The sequence below is a fragment of the Piliocolobus tephrosceles genome, chromosome 19 (genome assembly GCF_002776525.5).
Source record: "Piliocolobus tephrosceles isolate RC106 chromosome 19, ASM277652v3, whole genome shotgun sequence".
Taxonomy (NCBI): domain Eukaryota; kingdom Metazoa; phylum Chordata; class Mammalia; order Primates; family Cercopithecidae; genus Piliocolobus; species Piliocolobus tephrosceles.
In genome coordinates, this window is record NC_045452.1 from 21,430,356 (window position 1) to 21,453,268 (window position 22,913).

Genomic DNA, 22,913 nt, shown 5'->3' on the forward strand with positions numbered 1-22,913 from the left:
GAGGTATGAAGCTAGAGAGGTGGGCAGTATGGACTCTACAGGATCTTAGGGGGAGGGTGTGTACTCAAAGGTGCCCCACCAGCTCTTCACCTTCTTTGGAGCCATGGACTCCTGTGTGGGCCTTCTCTGTAGAGCCTATTAGCAGGCCCTTGGCTCTTCTGAAGGTGACTCTGGGGGCTCTGCCTGGTTCCATCGTGCAGTTCTGTAGTTCTTCCATCATGTAGTTCTGGCTGGTACTGCTGTGTCCTGACATGGTCAAGGGGAACAGTGACTGCCCCAGAGACAAAGGGTATTCAGGACACATTCATTGGGCACGTACTATGACCACTTTCTGCAGGTGTTGGGCATACTAAGGTGAAGCAGCCTCAGTCCCAGGCCACTGGGACAAGGGGGTTGTGAAAAGACACCTAGATTTTGTGTCAAGACACCTGGTCTAAATCTAGACCCTGCTGTTTCTGAGCTGTGTGACCTAGGGCAAGCAGTTTCAGTTCTTTGAGTCTCCAGCTGCCTTCTCTATAAAACAGAAATAATAGTACCAACCTCACAGAGTTGTCATGAAGACTGAAGATCACATTTGTGCAAGTACACGGAAGAGCACTTAGTACATAAAAGGTGCTCCGTAAGTGCTTGCTTGTTCATTCACAATCTAGTATAAGTGGAGCGGGGCCCTGAGCCATTTCCATGGCTTTTTGGGTGCAGGGGCAGATAAAAAGGAGAGGGTGTATCTGGCAGCCACTGAACAGGATGGGAACAGCAAGGAGCTCCTGAAAATGCATCCCACTCCCTGTCCCTGTTTCTCTAACCTTGCTGTCACTCTTTCCTCTCCGGGACCTCTGCTCCCTGTCTGACTATCCCTCCACCTTTCCCCCTCCCAGGTATGCGGATCCTGGTGAACCTGCTCCTGGACACGCTGCCCATGCTGGGGAATGTCCTGCTGCTCTGCTTCTTTGTCTTCTTCATCTTTGGCATCATAGGTGTGCAGCTGTGGGCCGGCCTGCTGCGTAACCGCTGCTTCCTGGAGGAGAACTTCACCATGTGAGTTCAGCCCCTGCCATCCATGCAGCTCCAGGGACTCTTACTAAGACACAGTTTTAACCTTCTGGGTCATTGGGAATCAGGACCAATGGGGTAGAAGCAGCAAAAAAAGAGAGGTCAGGAAGGAGGGGAAAGGGAAGTTAAGACACAAGCAGAAGTGATGCCCAGGAGGAAAAAGAAGACAGAAAACCTGAAGAGCAGGCATAGAACTTGGCTCTCCACTCAAGGCACATTCATTCCCTTTGGTGGCTGAGTCATCCAGGAAGGCTGAGCTCCCATTCTGCCGCCTGTGTATGAAAGCAGGGGGCGGGACACTCCTCCGAGAGAGGATTATTGACACACAAATCAAGCTCTGGCTCTTGGAGGAGCTGGGCTTAGTTGTCTGAAAAATGGGACGCCTATAGAACCCGTGCTTCTGTAGTGGTGGGGGACAAGTGTACACACACACGTACCTACGCGTATGTGTTTGGACGTGAATGTGCATTCATTTTGGATATGCATGGCGTGCACCGACTAAGTGCCAGGCCCCAGGGAGTCAGAAACAGGAGAGAATTTTCATCCATTTTCTCACTCCCTTTTGTTGGGCCTGTGCTCAGGTCTCAGGATGCGGCAGAAGAGGGGATCTCTGCCTTTGAGAAGTGCAGGGCTGGGAGCCGATCCCAAACACCTCTAGTGAGTGCCTTTCAGTCTGTCAGTCATAGACCGAGGTGACTGTGGGAGGCGTGGGGATGTGGGGACACTGTACAGGTGAGAGCTAGTTTCTCCCTCTCCGCCTGTCTCGTTGGGGAGAGGGTAGCAGAGCTGGAGGGTGAAAGTTGGGTAGGAACAGGCCCATCCACCCATCGCTGTGGGGGAACAGTAGGGTACTTGGGTAGACCATAGCAGGGGCACCTTGGTGGGTGAGGGCCCCAAGTGGGGGTTCAGGAAGGGAGTCTACACTTGTGCCCACTCCCAGAAGAAGCAGGTCCTGAGGCAGGGCCTGGGGCAGTGGGGCTGGGGAGAGGCAGCTGCTTTGAAGTCAGGGTAGTATGAGCTCCGCCCCTCTGTCCCACAGGGCTCTTTCCCTGGATCCTTCTGTGGCCGGCCCCTTCTTATTATGTGGGCTCAGCCCACCCGACGCCTCCTCCTGGAGGCCTTCCCTGGCCCTCCCTCACCACTCCAGCCCCAATTTGGCCATCACACAGCCCTGCTGGGTTTTCTTCTTGACTCATCTCTCTGAAATCGTCTCCTGTCGGTTCATCCAAGGTCTCTGGCGGCCCCTGGAATGTCAGTTCTCTACCGCAGGGGCACCTGGGGCTTGACTCTTCCCAGGGTCTAGAGCAGGACTTGGCACAGGTGCTGCCAACTAATTGTTGAAGGAATGAATGAGTGAGTGGATGTGTGAGTTCATTTCACCCAGAGGCAGGCTGGGAGCGAGGACTGGCTGTTGGAGATTCTGTGTCCCAGTCCCTGATGTCTCCTCCTCTGTGGTCCTCCCGAGGCCTCATGAGACAGCCCCCAGCCCTGTCTTGGATGCAATAGGGGAGTTGGAGGGAGGATGCCGTGGACGTGCTTGGGCCTTGTTAAAGAGTAACCTGATCTGGTCCACCCCCATCCCCACCCCAGGAAGGGAATAATAAATATAAAGAAACGTCACTGGAGAAAGAACGCCCTAAGCGAAGATGCTAGGTGATTGCCATGCCTCCCTCTGAGCTCCTGGCTTCATTCTCTTAGGGCGGGTGGTCGGTGATGAAGAAGAAAGGAGATGAGTAAAGTTCACACATGTCTGGGTGGGGAGCAAGGCCAGGGTCATTCCAGGTCTGTGACTCCTGTAGAAATAAGGGAGGTTTAGACCTTAACTCACAAGGCTTGTTTAGGACAAGGAGCAGAGAAGTTGGTAACCAGGGTTCACAAAGAGGCAGCAAGATCTCTTCTGGGTGATCAGAAGGCTGGAATTTGAGAAGATCCTAGCTAGGATCTTGGGGAACCAGGCAGGGTCTTGGGCAGGGGAATTCCTCAAAGTCCTCTTTTTGGGCTCTCCCCAGCCAGGCCTGTTGCCTGGAAGCCTCTAGCTCCTGGTACAGTGGGCCCTGTGAGAGGGGCAGAGCTCAGTAGTCAGGGCGGAGAAGGGCCCTTCCTGGAGTGTAACACAAAAAGGTCGGAGCTGGGGCCACAGAAAGCCTCAGCCCAACCTGTCACTATGCAGATGGGGACTGAGGCCTAGATAGGAAGGGACTCACCCTGGGCCAACGGCAAGGCTTCTAGCAAGCATCCAGCCTCTTCCTGGCTGTGTGGGTGTCAGGACACTGTCATTCCACAAACACCGACCCCTTCCAGGGGCCAGGGCCTATGCTGGGCCCTGGGGATGCAGAGACCCTTTATCTTGGCCACTGTCCTCTGTACTGTCTCACTGGGGAGCTGAATGTGTTGAAAATTAGGCCTCTGGGTGCTCTGGGCTTGGCAGAGTGAGGCCTGGAAGCCCAGAGGGGTTACAAGACCAGCCAGGGTGGGGACCAACAGGGCTTCTCGCTTCACAGAGGACCAGCGGGACTTCTTGCTTCTCAGAGGGTGTGACCTTGAGCTGAACCTAAAAGGTTCAAGAAAAATGTCTCCAGGCAGGCGGGGCGACAGGGAGTGGGTGGGGAGGGTATTCCGGATCGCGGCAGCCTCACTGCCGCAGTGTGGTGTGTGGGTTAGGAACCCGAGCCCCAGCCTGGCAGTCAGGGTCAAATCCTGCCTCTCACTTGGCAGCACTCCTGGGTGTCTACCCAAAAAAGGGATGGCTTATATACACCCAAAGATGTGTACAAGAATATTTATGAGTCATAAGAGCCGAAAAACCAGGAACAACCCCAAACCATCGGCAGAATGAATAAATAAATGGCAGTGTATTCACTCGGCGAAATACTCACAGACGTGACAAAGAAGGAATTACATTTCGCTCTCTTAATGGCATCCTTTGATGAATGAAACTCTTAGTTGTAATGAAGTCCAGTTTATCAATCATTTTTTAAGCTTTGTTTTTTGTGTCCTATTTAAGAAATCTTTTCTAAAGATTGTGAAAATATTTTCCAGTGCTTTCTTTTAGGAACTTTCTCTTTTTAAAAAATCCTTACATGTAGGTCTGTGGTCCATCTCTAGTTTTATATATAGTTTGTGGTTAGAGTCAAGATTTTATTTATTTATTTATTTATTTATTTATTTATTTATTTATTGACGGAATCTCACTCTGTCGCCTAGGCTGGAGTGCAGTGGCATGATGTTGGCTCACTGCCACCTCCTCCTCCCAGGTTCAAGTGATTCTCCTGCCTCAGTCTCCTGGTTAGCTGGGATTACAGGCGCATGCCACCACGCTATTAAATGGCTAATTTTTGTGTTGTTAGTAGAGATGGGGTTTCGCCATGTTGGCCAAGCTGGTTTCGAACTCCTGACCTCAGGTGATCCACCCACGTTGGCTTCCCAAAGTGTTGGGATTACAGGCGTTAGCCACTGCACCCCGTCCCCTTTGGGATCAAGATTTATTGATTTATTTTCAGTGGATAGTCAGTTGTCCCAGGACCAGTGATGGAAAACTCTATGCTTTCTCCACTGAATTGCAGTGGTGCCTCTGTGAGACTCAGGTGACCATATGTATTTGGGTTGGATGTGTACATTTTGATTACTGATGGATGTGCCAAATTGCCCTCTAAGAAGGTTGTACCAATGTATACTCCCACAACAGTGTATGTGAGTGTCTGTTTACACTCATTCTTTTCCTGAATATTACCAACTCTGAAATGTTTGCCATTTGGATGGGTGTAAAATGATCTCATTGTTTTTTGTTTGCATTTGGTTATTTTGTTCCATTAGTGTTTCTTCCTATATATTGGCCATTTTTTATTTCTTCTGTGAATTTTTCTGTTCTTGTCTTTTGTCCTTTTTTTCCCCCCTAGTGGGTTATTTTTCCTTTTCCTTATTGAGTTGTGGGAGATTTTCACATGCTTTAGACCAACAGTCCCCAACCTTTTTGGCACCAGGGACCAGTTTCATGGAAGATGATTTTTCCATGGACCAGAGTTGGGGGATGGTTTTGGGATGAAACTGTTCCACCTCAGATCATCAGGCATTAGATTCTCATAAGGAGTGCACAACCTAGATCCCTTGAGTGTGAAGTTCACAATAGGGTTTGTGCTTCTATGAGAATCTAATGCTACCACTGATCTGACAGAAGGTGGAGCTCAGGCAGTAATACTCTCTCGCCTGACACTCATGTCCTCCTGTGTGGCCCCGGGGGTTGGGGACTTCTGCTTTAGATGGTTACCTTTTACCTTCTTTGTATGTTGCAAATACTTCATCCTATGCAACAGCAAACTATGGCCCGTTTTGGTAAATAAAGATTTATTGAAACAGCTGTGCCAACTTGTTTATCTATTTCCTATAACTGTTTGCAGATTACAATGGCAAAGTTGAGTAATTGGGACAGAGGCCAGGTGCTCTGCAGAAAAATATTTGCTAATATAGCCCATTACACAAAAAGTTTGCCTACCTCTGCTTTATCCCAATTTGTTGCTTGTCTTTTTACTTCATATATTTTGTCTCAGTGAAATTTTACATTAGTATGTAGTCGATCTGGTCGAACTTTTCCTTTACAAAACTTGGATTTTGTGTCTTACCCAGGAAAGTTATACCTATCTTGAGTTAACAAAAAATATTCCATCTTTTCTTATAATGTTTTGGTGGTGATGTTCATTGCATTTATGCTTTTTAATCCACTGGAAGCTTACTATTTTTAGTTTTACAATTTATCTTATTCTACTATATCCAAATATTATTTTTAATGTGTAATCAGTATAAAAATTAAGAATGAGATAATTTATATATCTAGTTTTGGATACCTGTCTTCAAAAAGTTTATTTTTGTATATGGTGTGAGGTTGGGATCTAACTAGTATTTCCCAAATAGATAGCAACTATCCTAACACCACTTATTGATGGGCCCCTCCTTTCTCTGCAGGTCTGAAAAGCCATCTCTGTGATATATTAAGTTCCCCTTTGTACATGGGTTTGTCTTTGTGCTCTATGGCATTCCATTAACCTTTCTGTTCCTGTCACAATGGTACACTGTATTAACAATCGTAGTTGTAGAGTATTTGGCTGTCTTGTAGATCTGGTTTCTGTTTATCGCTCTCCTTTTTAAAACTTGTCTTGACTATTTTCCCATCCAAATAAATCGTAGAGCCATCTGGGCAGGCTCCACAGGCCAAAATGTTGGGATTTTGATTAGGATTGCAGTGAAGCATAGATTAACCCTTCTGGATGGTCAGAGTAGAGATTGTTGTCTGTTTTATAGATGAGGAAATCAAAGTCCAGAGAGGGGCAGCCAGGCTCGGTGGCTCATGCCTGTAATCCCACCACTTTGGGAGGCTGAGGTGGGTGGATCACCTGAGATCAGGAGTTTGAGAACATCCTGACCAATATGGTGAAACCTTGTCTCTACTAAAAATACAAAAATTAGCCAGGTGTGGTGGCATGCACCTATAGTCCCATCTACTCAGGAGGCTGAGACAGAAGAATTGCTTGAACCAGGGAGGCAGAGGTTACAGTGAGCCAAGATCTCACCACTGCACCCCAGCTTGGGTGACAGAGCGAGACTTGGTCTAAAAAAAAAAAAAAAAAAAAACGAAACAAAGTCCAGAGAGAGGAAGTGATCCGCCCAGGATCACTTAGATGCAAGTGGGTGGAGCAGATGGATGATTTACCCCTCATCTGCTGGATTGGTAAAAGCCAGTGCTTGTTTATTGAGCATCTGCTCTGTCTGTGTGAACCCAACAGTGTGTGTGGCCTGGGGATGCTGAAATGTCCAGCCTCCCAGGGGAGTTGGGGGCATCTCCCCCAGGAGCCGTAATGAAGGTGTGTGCAAGGCACAGTGAGGCTCCCCAGAGGAGGGGACCACAGTGGGCCAGTGGGGGTTTTCTTGGCCATAACAGAGGTGGGGAATGGTGACCAAGCAGGGGAACAGCATGTACCAAGGCCTGAAGCAGTGACAAGGCCTTCTGGGCCATCCTGCCATGGGTATGGCCTCTCCCTTCCTGATCCTCCTGGCAGTGACCCCTCCCCTTTCCCTCTTTTACCCACCCTCGCCTGTGGACAGACAAGGGGATGTGGCCTTGCCCCCATACTACCAGCCGGAGGAGGATGATGAGATGCCCTTCATCTGCTCCCTGTCGGGGGACAATGGGATCATGGGCTGCCATGAGATCCCCCCACTCAAGGAGCAGGGCCGTGAGTGCTGCCTGTCCAAGGACGACGTCTATGACTTTGGGGCGGGGCGCCAGGACCTCAACGCCAGCGGCCTCTGTGTCAACTGGAACCGTTACTACAATGTGTGCCGCACGGGCAGCGCCAACCCCCACAAGGGCGCCATCAACTTTGACAACATCGGTTACGCTTGGATTGTCATCTTCCAGGTGAGGCTGCTCAGGCCTGGGGCCAACCTGGTCCTAGAGTGGGCAGCTCTGCCTGGTGGGCAGGGCTCTGTGCTAGGCATTTGCCACCCCCTATCTCACTGAAACCTGCCCAGCTTGCTGGCAAGCTAATTGACCACAGATGATGTGAGTATTAAATGGCAAAACTAGGATCTTAACCCAGCTCTGGGTGACCCCAAAGCCTGAGCTCTTTGCAGAGCCCCAGGTTGCCTTGGGCCATATGGATCCCAGCAGGGAGGGTTGTTCAGAGAGGAGAGGCAGGATTCAAGCTCTGTTGGAGGGATTAGCTGACCAAGGCCAGGATCATGGGGTAGGAGGACATTCCCGGTGGGGACAGCCTGAGCAAAATTCTGGTGCAGGGAGTGCCAAGTAGCTAATCTGGAGTCAGTAAGAAATGTTTCTCGCCTTGTCACCCAGTGCACATAATACACACACATTCACAAAGCAGCGCTAGCCTCATGGTGTGCAAAGGGCTTGTTGCATGGCCCCACTGCACTGACTGTCTTGTCAGCCTACAGTCTGCAGAGGATGGGCTGGGGTATGTGTAAGGAAGGAACTAGGGCAGTGGACCTTGGGTGTATTGCTTGGCCTCTCTGTGCCTCAGTTTTCTCATCTTTAAAATGGGGTAGTAACCGCCCCCCTCACCTTGGGTGGCTGTTAAGAATAAAGCAGATGGCGCTCTCAGGGCAGCCAGCCCTGTGTGCAGAGAGTGCTGAGTAGAGGTTACCTTTCTGCTGTCCTCGGAAAGAAGAAGGGGCAGGAGCAGACGGGGAGCTAAGAATTCCCTGAGGGAGTGGTGGGAGGGCTGAACTCTGCTGCCCGCTGCCCCGCGCTGCCTCCGCTGCCCCGCGCTGCCTCCGCTGCCCTGTGCTGCCCTGCACTGCCCTCCGCTGCCCTAGGCACTTTGCCCTGGGGAGCGTCAGGATCATTTGTTCAGAGCTGCAGGGTGTGAGGTGATGGCAACAACTGTGTTTTGGAACTGTCTGCCCGGGAGGGTGGGTGGCTGCTCAGGGGGTCCCACTCTGTGCATTTGCCAGAAGCCAGCAAGGACCTAGAGTTTGTCTTTCCCAAGGCTGCTCCATCCCCCAGTCTGGGAAGGAGTTGGGGTGGGGTGAGTGGTGACAGAGTCACACCAGCCTCATCACAGTGCGTACTACCAGGCTCCACCGAGCTGCACCCCAGCCCTGCCAGGTGGGCTCCCCACATACAGAAGAAGCAGCTGAGGCTCAAAGAGCGTGGGTGGCCCAGCTGATAAGCTGGAGCAGGGGCAGGCTCCCTGCTTTTCCAGCCCTCCCGCTGGTGTGGTAGACCGGAAGGACCAAGGTTCAAGTCCTGGCTCCACCCCTTCCTGGCTATGCGACAGTGGGCAAGTGCCTTCCCCTCGCTGAGCCTCAGTTTCCTCACCTGTATAATGTAATGTGCCTTGTCCAGCCCCTGTGAGAGGGACTCGAGGCAGCATGTGTGATGCGTTCTGGCACACAGTGGGGCCTCTGTGTGGGGTGCTGCCTGGGCTACGGGCTTTCTGATGGGCCAGCCCTCTCTGTCTCTCTCCTCTGCGCGCGGCAGGTGATCACTCTGGAAGGCTGGGTGGAGATCATGTACTATGTGATGGATGCTCACTCCTTCTACAACTTCATCTACTTCATCCTGCTTATCATAGTAAGTGTCAGGGAGCCTGGGCTCCTAGGCGCGCTCAGAACCTAAGGAGGGAGGGTCTTTGGGAATCCCCAGGGAGCCCCTCAGAGCGAGGCGAGCCGGGATGAGGGAGCAGGAGGGGCTATTTCTCAGCACCGCTGGGCAGCAGGTGATTGAAGGGGCTCATCAGGGGTGGCTGTCGGAAGCATCCATCACCTTCAATTGCTGTCGTTTCTCATGTCCGGGCACTGACTTCCCCACCGATGCTCTGCTCCTGTTTCTCTGCCTTGTATCTCTGGGATACACTCTTCGCATGACCTGAGCCCGAGGTGCAGCCTCAGACTGGAAGCTTCAGAAGGGCTTCCAGCTCATGCCTGTTTTCCTGGACAGGGAAGACAAGATGCCTGGAGACCGAGCAGGGTCTGGAGGGAGATTGCCTGATGGTGATCTGGTGGAACTCCCTGAAATTCTCAGAGGGACTCCCATCTCTTGGGCAGCCCTGCCTTGTTGGGGTAACCTGGAGATGGAGGTGGGCCCACCTGCCTCTTCCTGGCCAGCCCCTCTTGCCTGCACCCCCACACAGTCTCCCCAGGGTGAGCTCATCCACCTCGTCACGCCTGACTGCAGCTTCAGCATAGCACAGTCCCCAAAATGTCAAGGTGATTCACTCCCAGGAGTCGCTGCTGAATCCTGCTGCTGTGAGGCTGGGTTCTCTGGCTTCCTGGTGGTGGGAGAGGGCACACTTGACCCTCCAGGACCATGCCCCATCCTGGGCTGGCAGGACCTTGACCTGGGGACCCAGGCCAGACCGGCAGGTGACCGGAGACACCTGCTGTTGTCTAAGCGCCAGTGCTTTCTTGGGGAGGCTGGAGCCTTGGACCTATAGGAGATGCCTCAGATAAAAGGAGAGGGGCCAGATATTCAGCATTGCCATCCATGGCCTTGCATATTCATTCACTAGAACATTCAGGAAGCCCACACTGCACCAGGCCCTGAGCCAAGTGCTAGGAACAGAGCAGTGAGTAAGGCCCAGCCCCTGTCCTCAAGGAGCTCACAGTCTCGTGAGAAGATGGGCTGACAGCAGTCAGTGACCATACAGCATCTTAGGCGCCATGATAGAAGGGAGCCCAGAGAAGGCTCCCAATCCAGCCTGGAGGAGGGATGGGGAGGTGGGAGGCTTCTTGGAGGAGGTGATGCCAGAATTGAGCCTTAAAGACTCAGGAGGTCAGCAGGGAAAGAGCCTCTTGGGCAGGGGTGGCTCACAGAGCCCCTGAAGCTGGTCAGGATACTGCAGTGTGGGAGCCACAAGCCACTGAGGTTGCAGGAGGAGACTCCGGTTCCCAGGACGGGCTGGAGGATGCTCCATCTGCTCTTGCTGTGGGGTTCAGGGTGGCTAAGGGTGCGGATGGGGTAAAGCGCAATGCTCCCCAAGCTCATTGTGAAATGGGGGACAGTGACAGCACCTTGCTCCTGGGCTCTCAGGAGGGTTAGGTGAGACAGAGCCTGAAGCCTGCATGCCCTTGGCACACAGTAAGTGCTCAGTACATGTGCTCATGTGCTCTGCTACTATTGTGGCTGCTGCTGTTGGGTCTCAGGTGGCCCTGTCACAGGACAAGCAGTGCTGGCGAGAGGCTGAAAGGACTGAGTTTTTCCAGGTGCTGGGAGGGGTTCACAAAGCAAAGTCAGGACAAATGCACTTCTATGTCACCTGCAGGGTCACCTGCCGTGAGGACCCTGAACCCCAGAAAGGTGAGGGGTACTTGGCCTTCAAGCCCAGGCTCTAGTACTCCTTTAAATTTTTATTTTATTTTTATTTTATTTTAGAGACAAGGTCTGGCTCTGTCGCCCAGGCTGGAGTGCTATGTTACAATCATAGCTCACTGCAGCCTTGATCTCCTGGGCTCAAGTGATCGTCCCCACTCAGCCTCCTGAGTAGCTGGGACTATGGGCACGGACCACCATGCCTGGCTAATTTTTAAATTTGTTTTTGAGACAGGGTCTTGCTATGTTTCTTAGGCTGGTCTCAAACTCCTGGACTCAAGTGATCCTCCTGCCTTGGCTTCCCAAAGCACTGGGATTACAGGCGTGAGCCACGGCCCTGGGCCCCCAGTGCTCTTTCTTTCTTTCTTGTCTTTTTTTTTTTTTTTTTTTTTTTTTAAGATGGAGTCTTGCTCTTGTTGCCCAGGCTGGAGTGCAATGGCCTGATCTTGGCCCACTGCAACCTCTGCCTTCTGGGTTCAAGTGATTCTCCTACCTCAGCTTCCTGAGTAGCTGGGATTACAGGTACACACCACCACGCCCGGCTAATTTTTGTAGTTTTAGTAGAGATGAGGTTTCACCATGTTGGCCAGGCTGGTCTCGAACTCCTGACTTCAAGTGAATCACCCACTTTGGCCTCCCAAAGTGTTGGGATTACAAGCATGAGCCACCGCACTCGGCCTCCTTCTGACTTGAAAAGTTCTTGGCTCATCAGGTCTGAGCCTTCTATTTTACAGATGGGGAAATGGAGGCCGGGAGGGGATGGAGGCCTGCCTGGGTCACCCAGGGCAGCAGCTGCAGAGGCAGAGGTGGGTAGGAGCCTGACAAATGTGTGGTCCCAGAGGGCAGGGCCCAGCCCTCTCTTCCTGCGACTCTCACACAGGCCTGGTGCAGGGCAGCTCCCCAGGAAGTGCTTGTGGACGAGGTGACTGAGACAAGGATGGGAGGCCATCTTCTTACCCGATAGGCAGGGGATTTTCCCAGAGTCCTCTGGGCCAGTAACCCTCCCAGACCATAGCTCCTCAATCATCGTTGATGAGGCTGCAGCCGGGGAGAGCCTCCTGGCAGGCACCTCCGAGGGGGATGAAAGCTATCTGCTTTGGCTGGCTGGCAGCCAAGTTCACTCCCAGGCTCAGCAAATACTGGGAGGGGGCTGTGCTCTGAAAGCCTGGAAACTGGAGGGGAGCCCCACTCCTGGAGCCATCAGGCCACGAGGAGATGGGATCCCCAGTGCCAACCAGGGCAGCCTCTCCCCCTCCATTTCCTGAAAGCACAAATAAAGCCACGTGAAAACCCTGAGGGGCCTTCTCTTTTCTCGTCTGGGGTCCCAGCTGAGGCCAGATTCCGGCCAGAGAGAAGGCAGGGCTGGGCAAGGACTCAGGGCCTGGGAAACCCGAAACGGGCTGTGGCCTCCCTCCCTGGGCTCAGTGCAGATGTCCCAGGCAGATGGGGGCCAGGCCAGGGCCTAGGGGTGTGAGGGGAGCTGGGCTTTGAAGCAGATCCCAGTCGGGCCTGGGGAGCTGCCTAGGCCGTTGCCTTCTCCTGGAGCGAGGCCTCAGTGATCTTTTCCTGTCCCCATCTGTGTCTGTGCCTGTGTCTCTCTGGGCCCCTCCACCTCTCCTGCGTCTTTCCCTATCTCCACTCATCCCCTGCATCTCCCCTCCCTGTGTCTGTCCTCTCTGAGCCTGTCTCATTTTCTTTGTCATCGCGTCTGTGTACCTTGCTGTCTCTTTCTACCTGCCCCTGCTCTGGCCTCTGCATCTCTGATTGGTCCCTGCCCCTCCTCCTTGCTTAATTTCTGCCTCTGTACCCGCATCTCCATCTCCATCTCCATCTCCATCTCCGCATCTCCCTCTGCCTCCCTCCCCCCATGTCTCCCTGCTGTCCCCTCCCCATGACTCTGCCTCTCTCACCCCTCTGTCCCCTCCATCCATGTCCCTGTCCCTGTCCTCTCCTCCCGTTGGTCACAGGTGGGCTCCTTCTTCATGATCAACCTGTGCCTCGTTGTCATAGCGACCCAGTTCTCGGAGACCAAGCAACGGGAGCACCGGCTGATGCTGGAGCAGCGGCAGCGCTACCTGTCCTCTAGTACGGTGGCCAGCTACGCCGAGCCTGGCGACTGCTACGAGGAGATCTTCCAGTATGTCTGCCACATCCTGCGCAAGGCCAAGCGCCGCGCCCTGGGCCTCTACCAGGCCCTGCAGAGCCGGCGCCAGGCTCTGGGCCCGGAGGCCCCGGCACCCGCCAAACCTGGGCCCCATGCCAAGGAACCCCGGCACTACAGTAAGTGGCCCTGCGTCCGACACGGCACTCAGGCACTGCATGCCAAGTGTCGCTCGTTTCTAGCACGTCCAGCAGGCCCAGCAGCCTCCACATTCCAGGTCTTCACTTCATGCTCAAGTGTTTCTTTCACAGCCCCCAGGGAGCTCTGTCCCCATCTCTGCCTGCCCTCTCCTGGCACCTGTCAGAGTCTGTGCTGGGTTGGGCCTGCTGCGGGGTGGAACTCAGCCTTTGCCCTGGAGGAATTCGATTCCTGTGTGTGTGGAGATAGCAGCTCTGACCCAGGAGCCACACTTGAGAGGAATGAACAAGTGTCTGTCCTCAGTCTTGGGAAGCTCAAACTCTTCCCCCGCTGCAGCCCACATCACTCCCTTCTCTGGGTTCCTTCTGCTGTCTCCTGCTTTCCAGCACACCCGAGCAATGACCCTGGGTACCTGGCACAAAGGGGCTGTGGGTCTGCCCCCTCAAAGCTGTGGCATGTTGGGGACTCATGCCACCTTGTGCTCTGTGCTTGGCCTGGGGCTGCGGGAGTTACACTTTTGTTGTTGTTGTTGTTGTTGAGACAGGGTCACCGAGGGAGTACAGTGACACCAACACAGCTTACTGCAACCTCGAACTCCTGGACTTAAGCCGTCCTCCCGCGTCAGCCTTTAGAGTAGCTGGGACTATAGGCATGCACCCCCATGCCTGGCTAAGTTTTAATTTTTTTTTTTTCTTTGTAAAGACGGGTTTCCCTGTGTTGCTCAGGCTGGTCTCAAACTCTTGGGCTCACGTGATCCTCCCGCCTTGGCCTCCCAAAGTGCTGGGATTACAGGCATGAGCCACTGCCCCTGGCCGAGGTTATGCTGTTAGGCTTGGAAGGGGCTGCCCTGTTGGCTGCCTCATCTGTTCCAGGAAACAGTCCTGAGAAAGGAGCAGATAGTAATACTATCCCCACTTTTCAGATGGGAAGACTAAGGGTCAGGGAGATGAAGGGAGCATCTCGGACGCCGGCATTGTCAGACTTTGCAGGGGCCTGCCTCCCCTGGAAATGATCACTCTCTCGGGAAGAGGCTAGCCAGGGCCACAGAGGTGGGCCCTGCCCCCAGCCCCCAGCCCCAGTGCCACTTCTCCCAGTTGGTGCCGAGAAGGAAGTCAGCAGGCAGGGGGACTGCGCTTGAGCAGGTGCGGGCCTCTGCAGGCCTGTCTCCTGCCTGTAAAGTGAGGACAGGGGCCCCCAGCACGCGGCGTCAGCAGCGGGAGTCAGGCACCCCAGACCCTGCTCTGGAAAGCCCAGTCCTTCCAGCTTTCCTGGTCTGGGAATCGATTCTTGGGAGGCGAGCAGAAGAATGCACGCTCAGAGCTGCCGCCCACCCATCCTCGGGTGCCAGCCGTCCAGGCGTGGGCTTGGAGGAGGCCCCAGGTGGCCCGTGGGCAGGCTCGGCATGCGGATACAGGAGCCGGGGCCGGGCAAGGCTGGCACTGGTGTTGCTGGAGGACGTGGGGGAGAAGCGTTCACTCCAACGGGCTTCCCGCGGCCACCTAGCCCCCTCTCCTGGCACCTGTGCCCCCTTGCCCCTGGGCCTCCCCTCTGCCCTGGGAAACGAGAGTTGGCAACCGCCCCATGTCCAGGTGGGAGCAGAGAGCCGGCGCTGGGAAGTGCGTTGGCCTGTCCTCCGGGGTGAGATGGGACTGACCGCTGGGCTCCTGGCTGCCTGCTCCGGCTCCAGAGGCGGGAACGAGTCAGAGGTGCTTATTTGGGGCTTGGGAGGCATCTGGAGGCAAGTGTGGAAATGAAGGGCAGGTGTGACATGCTTTTCTTTCCCTTTCATGTTACTTTTTTGGCTTACACAAGCAAAATGTGTTTATTCTAGGAATATACAGGAAAACACAAAGAAGAAATTAAACCAGGCAGAGAGAGGCCTCTCTGACACCTCTTTGAGATGGTTCACAGATCACAGAACTCAGTCCAGGGCCAGCCCAGGCTTCTCCTGTGATTCTGGGGCAGCAAAGGGATGAAGTTCCCTCTTCCCAGCGGGCCTTCCTGCCCGCTGCCCCCACCTCCACCCCTTGTGTGGAGGGAAGTCCCAGGGGCTTCTGGAGTGAGGGTCTGCCCTTGCCCCAGGGCTCCATGCCTCCTCCCCTCCCTGGGAAACAAACCTCCCCGCTCCCCACTCCCCACCTGCTCTACGGACAGGAAACTTGAGAGCACCAAGGCCACCATGGCCTCCTCTGAGGGGGCCCGCCCACACATTGGCCTGGCTCTTTCAGAATCACATTTAGTTCCCAAGCTGCGTGACTGGGGCTCTGGGTCTGTTCTGTGCTGACCCAGGGCCTGGGCCAGGAGGGACGGCCGGTCAGCATGGACATGTGCCCTGCACCGTGCTGGGCCCATCATGTGCCTTAAGGGAGAGAATCCTCCTACAGCCTACCTGGTGGGCGTTCCTGCCCCCACATCTACAACAGGGGCGGACAAAGCTCGGAGAGCTGCAACTGCTTCCCGGGGGGCCCCCCGCCCTTCCAGGCTGGGTCGGCTGGTTCCAGGCAGACCTGTGGGTCTGGGAGCCGAGCACACTCGGATGTGTCCCAGGGTGGATTGGGCCTGGTGTGGGCAACAACTCTACACCCCTCCCGTTTGCCTTTCAGAGCTGTGCCCGAGACATAGTCCCCTGGACGCGACGCCCCACACCTTGGTGCAGCCCATCCCCGCCACGCTGGCCTCTGACCCCGCCAGCTGCCCTTGCTGCCAACATGAGGCCAGCCGGCGGCCCTCGGGCCTGGGCAGCACCGACTCGGGCCAGGAGGGCTCTGGCTCTGGGAGCTCCGCTGGTGGCGAGGACGAGGCAGATGGGGACGGGACCCGGAGCAGCCAGGACGGAGCCTCCTCGGAACTGGGGAAGGAGGAGGAGGAGGAGGAGCAGGCGGATGGGGCGGTCTGGCTGTGCGGGGATGTGTGGCGGGAGACGCGAGCCAAGCTGCGCGGCATCGTGGACAGCAAGTACTTCAACCGGGGCATCATGATGGCCATCCTGGTCAACACCGTCAGCATGGGCATCGAGCACCACGAGCAGGCCAGTGCAGCGCAGCCAGGCTGGGCCCGCGGGGGAGGTGTGAGGGCCCCCGGACCCTGCCCAGGCCTGGGCAGCCCCATGCATCTGCCTAGGTTTGTGTGTCTGTCCCCCCAGAAGTGCTGGGCTGAGCTGGGTCCAGTACATCCATGCGACCTTACTGCCCAGCCAGGGCCAAGCTCAGAGGAGGGAAAGGCTCGGGTGTCTGCTGAATGAATGAGGAGTGAACGAGTGAAGCTGGCTAGGACTGGGCCTCTCCGGGACTCTTTTCCTCCTAAGCTGCTCGGCCTGGACGCCAAGGCAACCACGGCACATCCCCTGCCAGTCCCTGCAAATCTGACTTCTATTCACCTCTCCACCTGAGCCCTTATGTTTTCTTCTTCTTTAAAAAAAAAAAAAAAAAAATTAACAAAAAAGAGAGACAGGGTCTTGCTCTGCTGCCCAGGCTGGAGTGCAGTGGCACGATCAAGCAATACTCCCCCTTCAGCCTCCCAAGTAGCTGGGACTACAGGCGCACGCCACCAAGCCTGGCCACCTGGGCCCTTCTGTCCATTCTCCCCCAAACAGCTGGGCTGATTTTCCCAGAGGGCCAGTCTGGTTGGGCTCTTCCCTGCCTCAAAACTTCTGTTGCTCCTCATTGCCCTCAGGACAAAATCCAGACCTTTCCACTACGCTCAAGGCCCCTTGTCTCTATCACAATGTCCCTTCAGGCCAGGGTGTCCTGTCCCATCCAGTGACTCCACCCCATATAGCCCCGTGGCGCTGAGGGCAAGTGTCCCTGTGGTTGTCCTGTGTGTCCTCTCTGCATGTCCCACCTGTGTGCTGGGAGCAGGGAGGACAAGGAGGAATGGGTGCTGAGCTGAGCAGTGTGCCCCAGGCCCCCTGGCCATCACGGGGCTGGCTGGTCCCAGGGATAGAACACAGGGGAGGGGACAGCTTCTGGGAGGTGGTGGGAGCTGGGGGATGATGTGTGTGTGAGGAGAGCAGGGCCTCCGTGGGGATGAGGGAGGGAGGGGCAGTGGGGTTAGCACGGATGCCTCAGTCCACAGGCCCCACCCGGGGATGACAGCCTGGATGGCAGGTCTGGTCCTACCCCATTTGGAAAAACACCATTTTCCGGCTCCTGCCATCCACCAGCCCCTGGATGGGGTGGCTCCCTGAACCCACTCCCCAGCTATGCGAAGGCTCCCACCTAGTAGCTGGCGACCCTGAGGCAAGTCACTGGCCCGAGGTCCCGCCACCAGCTGAGGGCCAGGTTTGAACCCACTTCTTTCTGCGGCAAGACTGACGCCCCGGGTGGGCTGGGGATTTCGACATTCTCTTTGCTTCCCTGCGGCCCTCCTTCTGCGGAGGCCCTGCATGCTGCACCCCACGGAGTCGCACTTGCACCTCCCTCTTCGTTAGCTCACCAAGCACAGGCTCCATTCAATTTACTTAAATGGGACCCCCCGGGCTGCCGTGACACTCTATTCAGAGCTGCTGGTTTGCCAGCCGTTCTGGCTTAATTAAAAAGGTCTCTGGGGAGGGCTGGCGGGAGGGCTGTCTGCAGGGGGAAAGCTGGTGAGACAGGGCCCCCAGGACCCCCTTGCTTAGAGTCCTGCCTCTGGCCAGTGCCTGACCCAGGCCTGCAGAGGAGCAGCATTCCTGCAGAAAGCCCCACAGGGAGTGAGTACTGTAGGGCTTGCTCCAGTCTCCAAGTGGGGCAGCATCGAGGGGGCCTGCACAGCCCTGCTACACTTGAGCCCCGGCACTGTCCTTGCCAGGGGCTCGCTCGAGCCAGCTGGTGAGGGCCAATTTCCAGACACTCGGGAATTTTGCAAGCCAGTGACGAAAGAGTTGGGAGCTTGAAATTGGCCGTGGAGGGAGTATTTACACCATGGAAAATGGCAGATGTTACACATCAGGGCTGTTTGCAGAGGCCTCTTTGCCAGGGTACAGCTGGTCCCTGCCTTTTCACCCACCCCATCCACATCAACACCACGGCCAGGGCAGGTCCAGCCTCAGGCCAGGCCATGGTCCCTGTCCAAGCTTCCTCAGGATCTGCCTCTCTGGCCTGTCCTCCCTCCCTCCTTCTGCCACATTTGTTTGAACATGGTTTCTAACCTCAAATCTGGTAGTGCCATCCTTCTCTTTTTTTTTTTTTTTTTGAGATGGAGTCTCACTGTGTCGTCTAGGCTGGAGTGCAGTGGTGTGATCTGGGTTCACAGCAACCTCCGCCTCCCGGGTTCAAGCAATTCTCCAGGCATGTGCCACCCCTCCCAGCTAATTTTTAGTAGAGACGGGGTTTTGCCATGTTGGCCAGGCTGGTCTTGAACTCCTGACCTCAGGTGATCTGCCTGCCTCAACCTCCCAAAGTGCTGGGATTACAGGCGTGAGCCACTGCGCCCAGCCAGGTTGAGCCTCTTCTGGGAGCAGTAGGCTTCATGTGGCTTCCTGACCAGGCTGAGAGATGAGAAAGGCTGTTCCCACTGTGCGTCTCCTGTCTGGTCACAGGGAACACCTGATTTCCTCATCTACTAAGCAGATGTCTTTCCCTCATAGGGACAGGCCACTATTTACTGAGCATGTACTGCAGGCCAGGCCCTGTGCTGGCATGGTGCCAGTGAGTCCAGCCGCCCTCAAGGCAGGGATTATTACCTCACCCCTCTCGTACCCTTGGTAGGCCGCTGCTCAGAGAGGCAAATAGATCATATAACGTTTGGGTTTCAGTCCCAGTTCTGGCTGGGCTTGGTGGCTCATGCCTGTAATCCCAGCACTTTGGGAGGCCGTGGCAAGAGAATCACTTGAGCCCAGGAGTTCAAGACCAGCTTGGGCAACAGAGTGGGACCCTGTTTCTACAAAAAATAAAAAAATTAACCAAGTGTGGTGGTGCATGTCTGTAGTCCCATCTACTTGGGAGGCTGAGGTGGTGGGAGGTTTGCTTGAATCCAGGAATTTGAGGCTGCAGTGATTGGTGATCGTGCCACTGTATTCCAGCCTGGACAACAGAGCAAGACCCTATATCAAAACAAACACAAAATTCCAAATCAGCCAAACAAACCAATCCTGGTTCTGCTGTTGACTGGCAGGGTGGCCTGGAGTGTGTCACTTGGCTTCCTCACCTGGCACCTCCCATCTGTAAATGGGTGCAAGGATCCCCCACACGGTGGCTAAGAGGGTCGACTGCATTGAGAACCTGGTACTTAGTAGGTGCTCATTGATGAGTCACTGCTTCAGAGTCTTGGCTGAGCCTCACACCACCACCCCTGGGTGCGTTTACCATCCTCTGTCTGGAGCCTCAAAAAATTAATTAAAGTAAGATTGAGGAGGAGGATGAGTCTCTGAAATGTCCTTTATAAAGCAGCTCCAGTGGCAGCCATGGTTGCCCGGGCTCTGCGCAGGGCTTGACTGTGGGCCCGCTGGTATTTTTGCTCGACTCCCTCGGCTCCCAGACACTGCTCCGCGGGAAATGATCCGCCCCCATGTTTATTCTGAGCAGCCCTGTCTGAGGTGGTGCTCTCAGAGAGAGGTGGCCCAGGGCTTCCAAGGAGGGTGCAGGGAGAAAAGGAGAGAAGGAGAGGGTGGGTGAACTCCCTCAGCCCTTCTCCTGCAGGGGAGGCAGCGTGGGAGGCCTTGCGCTGTGCCCCATTCTGGCTGGCAGGGAGCTCTGTGACACTGAGGTGCAGGAGGCGAGGGTGTGACATGTGTGAAGTGGAGCAGAGTGACCCTGGGCCTGGTCACAGGGTGCTTGAATGACAGGTTAGATTGCAGGCACTCAAGCCTTTAGCGTGGCCACTGCTGCTGGAATCATGGGGGCATTACCCAGAGAACAGCTTGCTCATCCAGGTTCCTCATGGCAGCAGATGCTGTTTCTTGCAGGGCCTGGCCTAGAAGGAGGGGATGGGTGAGGTGGGGGTTGGCCAGGCAGGGGCCTGTGTGTGACTCATGAAGTGGTGAAATGGGGCTGGCTGAAATTCCCACCCTCTGGGTAGCCCAGGCTGTGTGACGGGCAGGTGGGACAGGTCAGCTGGGGTGGCCAGGCTTCTCCAGGGAGGCCTGATTCCTTCATCATCACCGCTGTCATTGCGTCACTGTTCTTCCTGGTGCGATCCTCCAGCAGCCCTGTGGGACAGACTGGGGGAGCATCTTATCCCCACCAAACAGATGGGGAAACTGAGGCTCAGTGAGGTAGATGGCTTGCCCAAAGTGCCAGGGTGAGCAGTGGCAGAGCCAGGCTCCCAGAGGTTGAGGTCAGCTGTGGACAGTTGTCTTTTTGTGTCTCTTTCTGGCCATATCTATGATTCCCATGGTGTCACTGCTTCGTCGTCCCGGTCCTTCTTCACGTCCGTGTTCCTGCTTTCCTCTCTCTATGTCACCATCTCTCCATGCCCCACCTTTGCCCCTCACTCCCTTGTCTGTATCTGTCTGTCTGTCTATGTCCATCTCCGCCCCTTCCTCCCTACGTCCCTTCCTCCTCGGGCTCCCACTTGCTGTGTCTATTTTCATCTGTGTATCTCTGTCCCAGAGAAACGCTTGCAGGAGTGATGAATGGTCCATTAGAAAAAGATGAACAGGTGCGCTGAATGGAGAAACATCTGTTGTGAGGGAGGAGAAGGTGCGGGGTGACCTTTCGGATGGCAGTGGCTCCCCGCATCCCCGGTGGGAGTGCGTGTGTGGCGCGTGTGGCCAGAGCCAGCTGGTCATGATCACGGAGTGTCAGCATCTACAGCTTTCATCTCCGCGGACGTCGCTTACTGGGCTGGCAAATTGCTGGCTCTGAGCAGCATCTGGACCCTGGCTCAGCTAGGGGCGCTGGGCCTCAGCCCTCCCCACCGAGGGTCCCTCTCAGGGTCCCAGTCCTCTTTTGGGACGACTTCTTGAGTCAGATGTAATTACAGATGGAAATGGGTCTTCTCCTTTCATCTGGGCTTGAGAGGAGCTGGCAGTTTTGCTAGCTTTCCCAGGCACCAGGCTGGAAGCTGGTGCTTGGGTTATTTATTTATTTATTTTCATCCTCCTTTTAACCCACATGGAGTCAGAGTCAGAATCAGGTCCTTGCAGCTCCCCACTGCTGATGGAGAGGGCTCCTGCTTTCGGTCCTCTGCTCTCCTACCTCCCAACCCGTTGGGCCCTCTGCCTGCACAACCTTCTCTGCTCCCTGGCACCGGCTCTCTCTTAGCTTTTAGGTCTCTGCTGAGATGTCGCTGCCTCCTGACCCCACTAGCACCGCTCCCCTAGCCACCCCCTGCTTTCCTGTCATCAGCACACACCAGCTTGGTTTGTTAACTTGGTTTGCTGGGCTTTGCCTCCAGAACATGAGCTTCTCAAAGGCAGGGACAGTGCCCTGACTCCCTCACCACTGCCCACCCTGGTAGCATAAGCCCAGCACATGTCATTCAAATCTGTGGCAGCCATGCAGTAATGAATGAATGAATGAATGAATGAATGAATGAATGAATGAATGAATTCGACTGCGGTCCCCGTGTGGTGTAATGGGAGAGCAGTTTGGCCATGCAGGAATGAATGAATGAATGAATGAATGAATGAATGAATGAATGAATGAATGAATTCGGCTGCAGTCTCTGTGTGGTGTAATGGGAGAGCAGTTTGGCCATGCAGGAATGAATGAACGAACGAACGAATGAATGAATGAATGAATGAATGTGGCTGTGGTCTCTGTGTGGTGTAGTGGGAGAGCAGTTTGGAATCCAGCTTGGTTCAGTCCCCTGCCTTGCCCTGCCACGTCCTTGCTGGATGGCTCTGAACAAGTCATTCCCCCTCCCAGTTTCCCCAGCCTCAGTCTCTTCATCTGTGAAATGGAGAGGCTAACTTGTGTTGGGCGTCAAGTCAGGTCTCAACAACGGTGCTTCCCGTCTCTGTGATTCAAGCAGGGATGACCTGGCACCACCGTGAGCACACACCAGACACTTCAGCAGTCCTGGGGAAGCTGTGGCGGGGAGAGAGGGGGCTGGGCCTCCTAGGAGCCTTAGAGGAGAGGTGTGGATGAATTAGTTCATTCACTCGACCCCCTAGTTTTATGGCTGAGGAAACTAAACCCCAGAGTAGTGGGGAAGCGACTCTCCCAGGACCACACAGCCACTTAATGTCCAAACCAAGCCCGGACCCCTCTAACTTCCCCCACTGCCGCCAGCCGTGGCCTCTAGTGTGGCCTGCTTTAAACACGGGTTCTTTGAACAATGCCATTTGCAGGACATCAGTTAAATACCAGGAGTAAACAGCTCTGGGAGCAGAGGGAGGCTCTGCGGCTGCTGCGGCAGGGAGCCAGTCTCCCTCTGACCAACCAGCGGCTTTGGGCAGGTCCTCTTACCTCCCTGGGTCTGAATGTCCTCCTCTGAGAGCTGTCGGGTGTGCTGAGAGCCACCACGGGTGTTCTGTGCAGGACTGTGCCTGGCATGCAGCAGGTACATTGTGTCCATCCTCCTTTCATGGGACACGATGTCCCCAGCCACCCTTGGTCCTGAGACGGCCAGTGCTGGGAAGGGGAGAGAGAAGTTCTGCATGAAGGGCAGGAGTCTTGGAGCCAGGCTGCCTGGGTTCAAATCCTGGCCCCACCACTTGTTAGCTCTGTGGCCTCAGGCAAGGGACTGGTGTCCTGTAAACCCGCGTCCTTGCCTGCCTGCAGATGGGTTCTTATGAGAGGCTAAGTGAAGTGATGCCTGTAAAATATATAGAACAGTTCCTGGCATGTGGTAAGTGCTCACTAAACGGGTTAGGGT

At 55.0% G+C, this 22,913-nt stretch overlaps 1 protein-coding gene across 1 annotated transcript in view; it reads left to right on the plus strand.

Moving 5' to 3' along the window:
• CACNA1I (calcium voltage-gated channel subunit alpha1 I) overlaps positions 1–22,913 on the plus strand; it is a 137,063-nt gene that overhangs the window by 81,677 nt on the left and 32,473 nt on the right. The window contains exons 6-10 of the mRNA XM_023222216.2: positions 876–1,035; positions 7,144–7,459; positions 9,044–9,136; positions 12,841–13,153; positions 15,776–16,200. Coding sequence (XP_023077984.1) covers positions 876–1,035; positions 7,144–7,459; positions 9,044–9,136; positions 12,841–13,153; positions 15,776–16,200 — 1,307 coding nt within the window. The remainder of the gene's footprint in view (positions 1–875; positions 1,036–7,143; positions 7,460–9,043; positions 9,137–12,840; positions 13,154–15,775; positions 16,201–22,913) is intronic.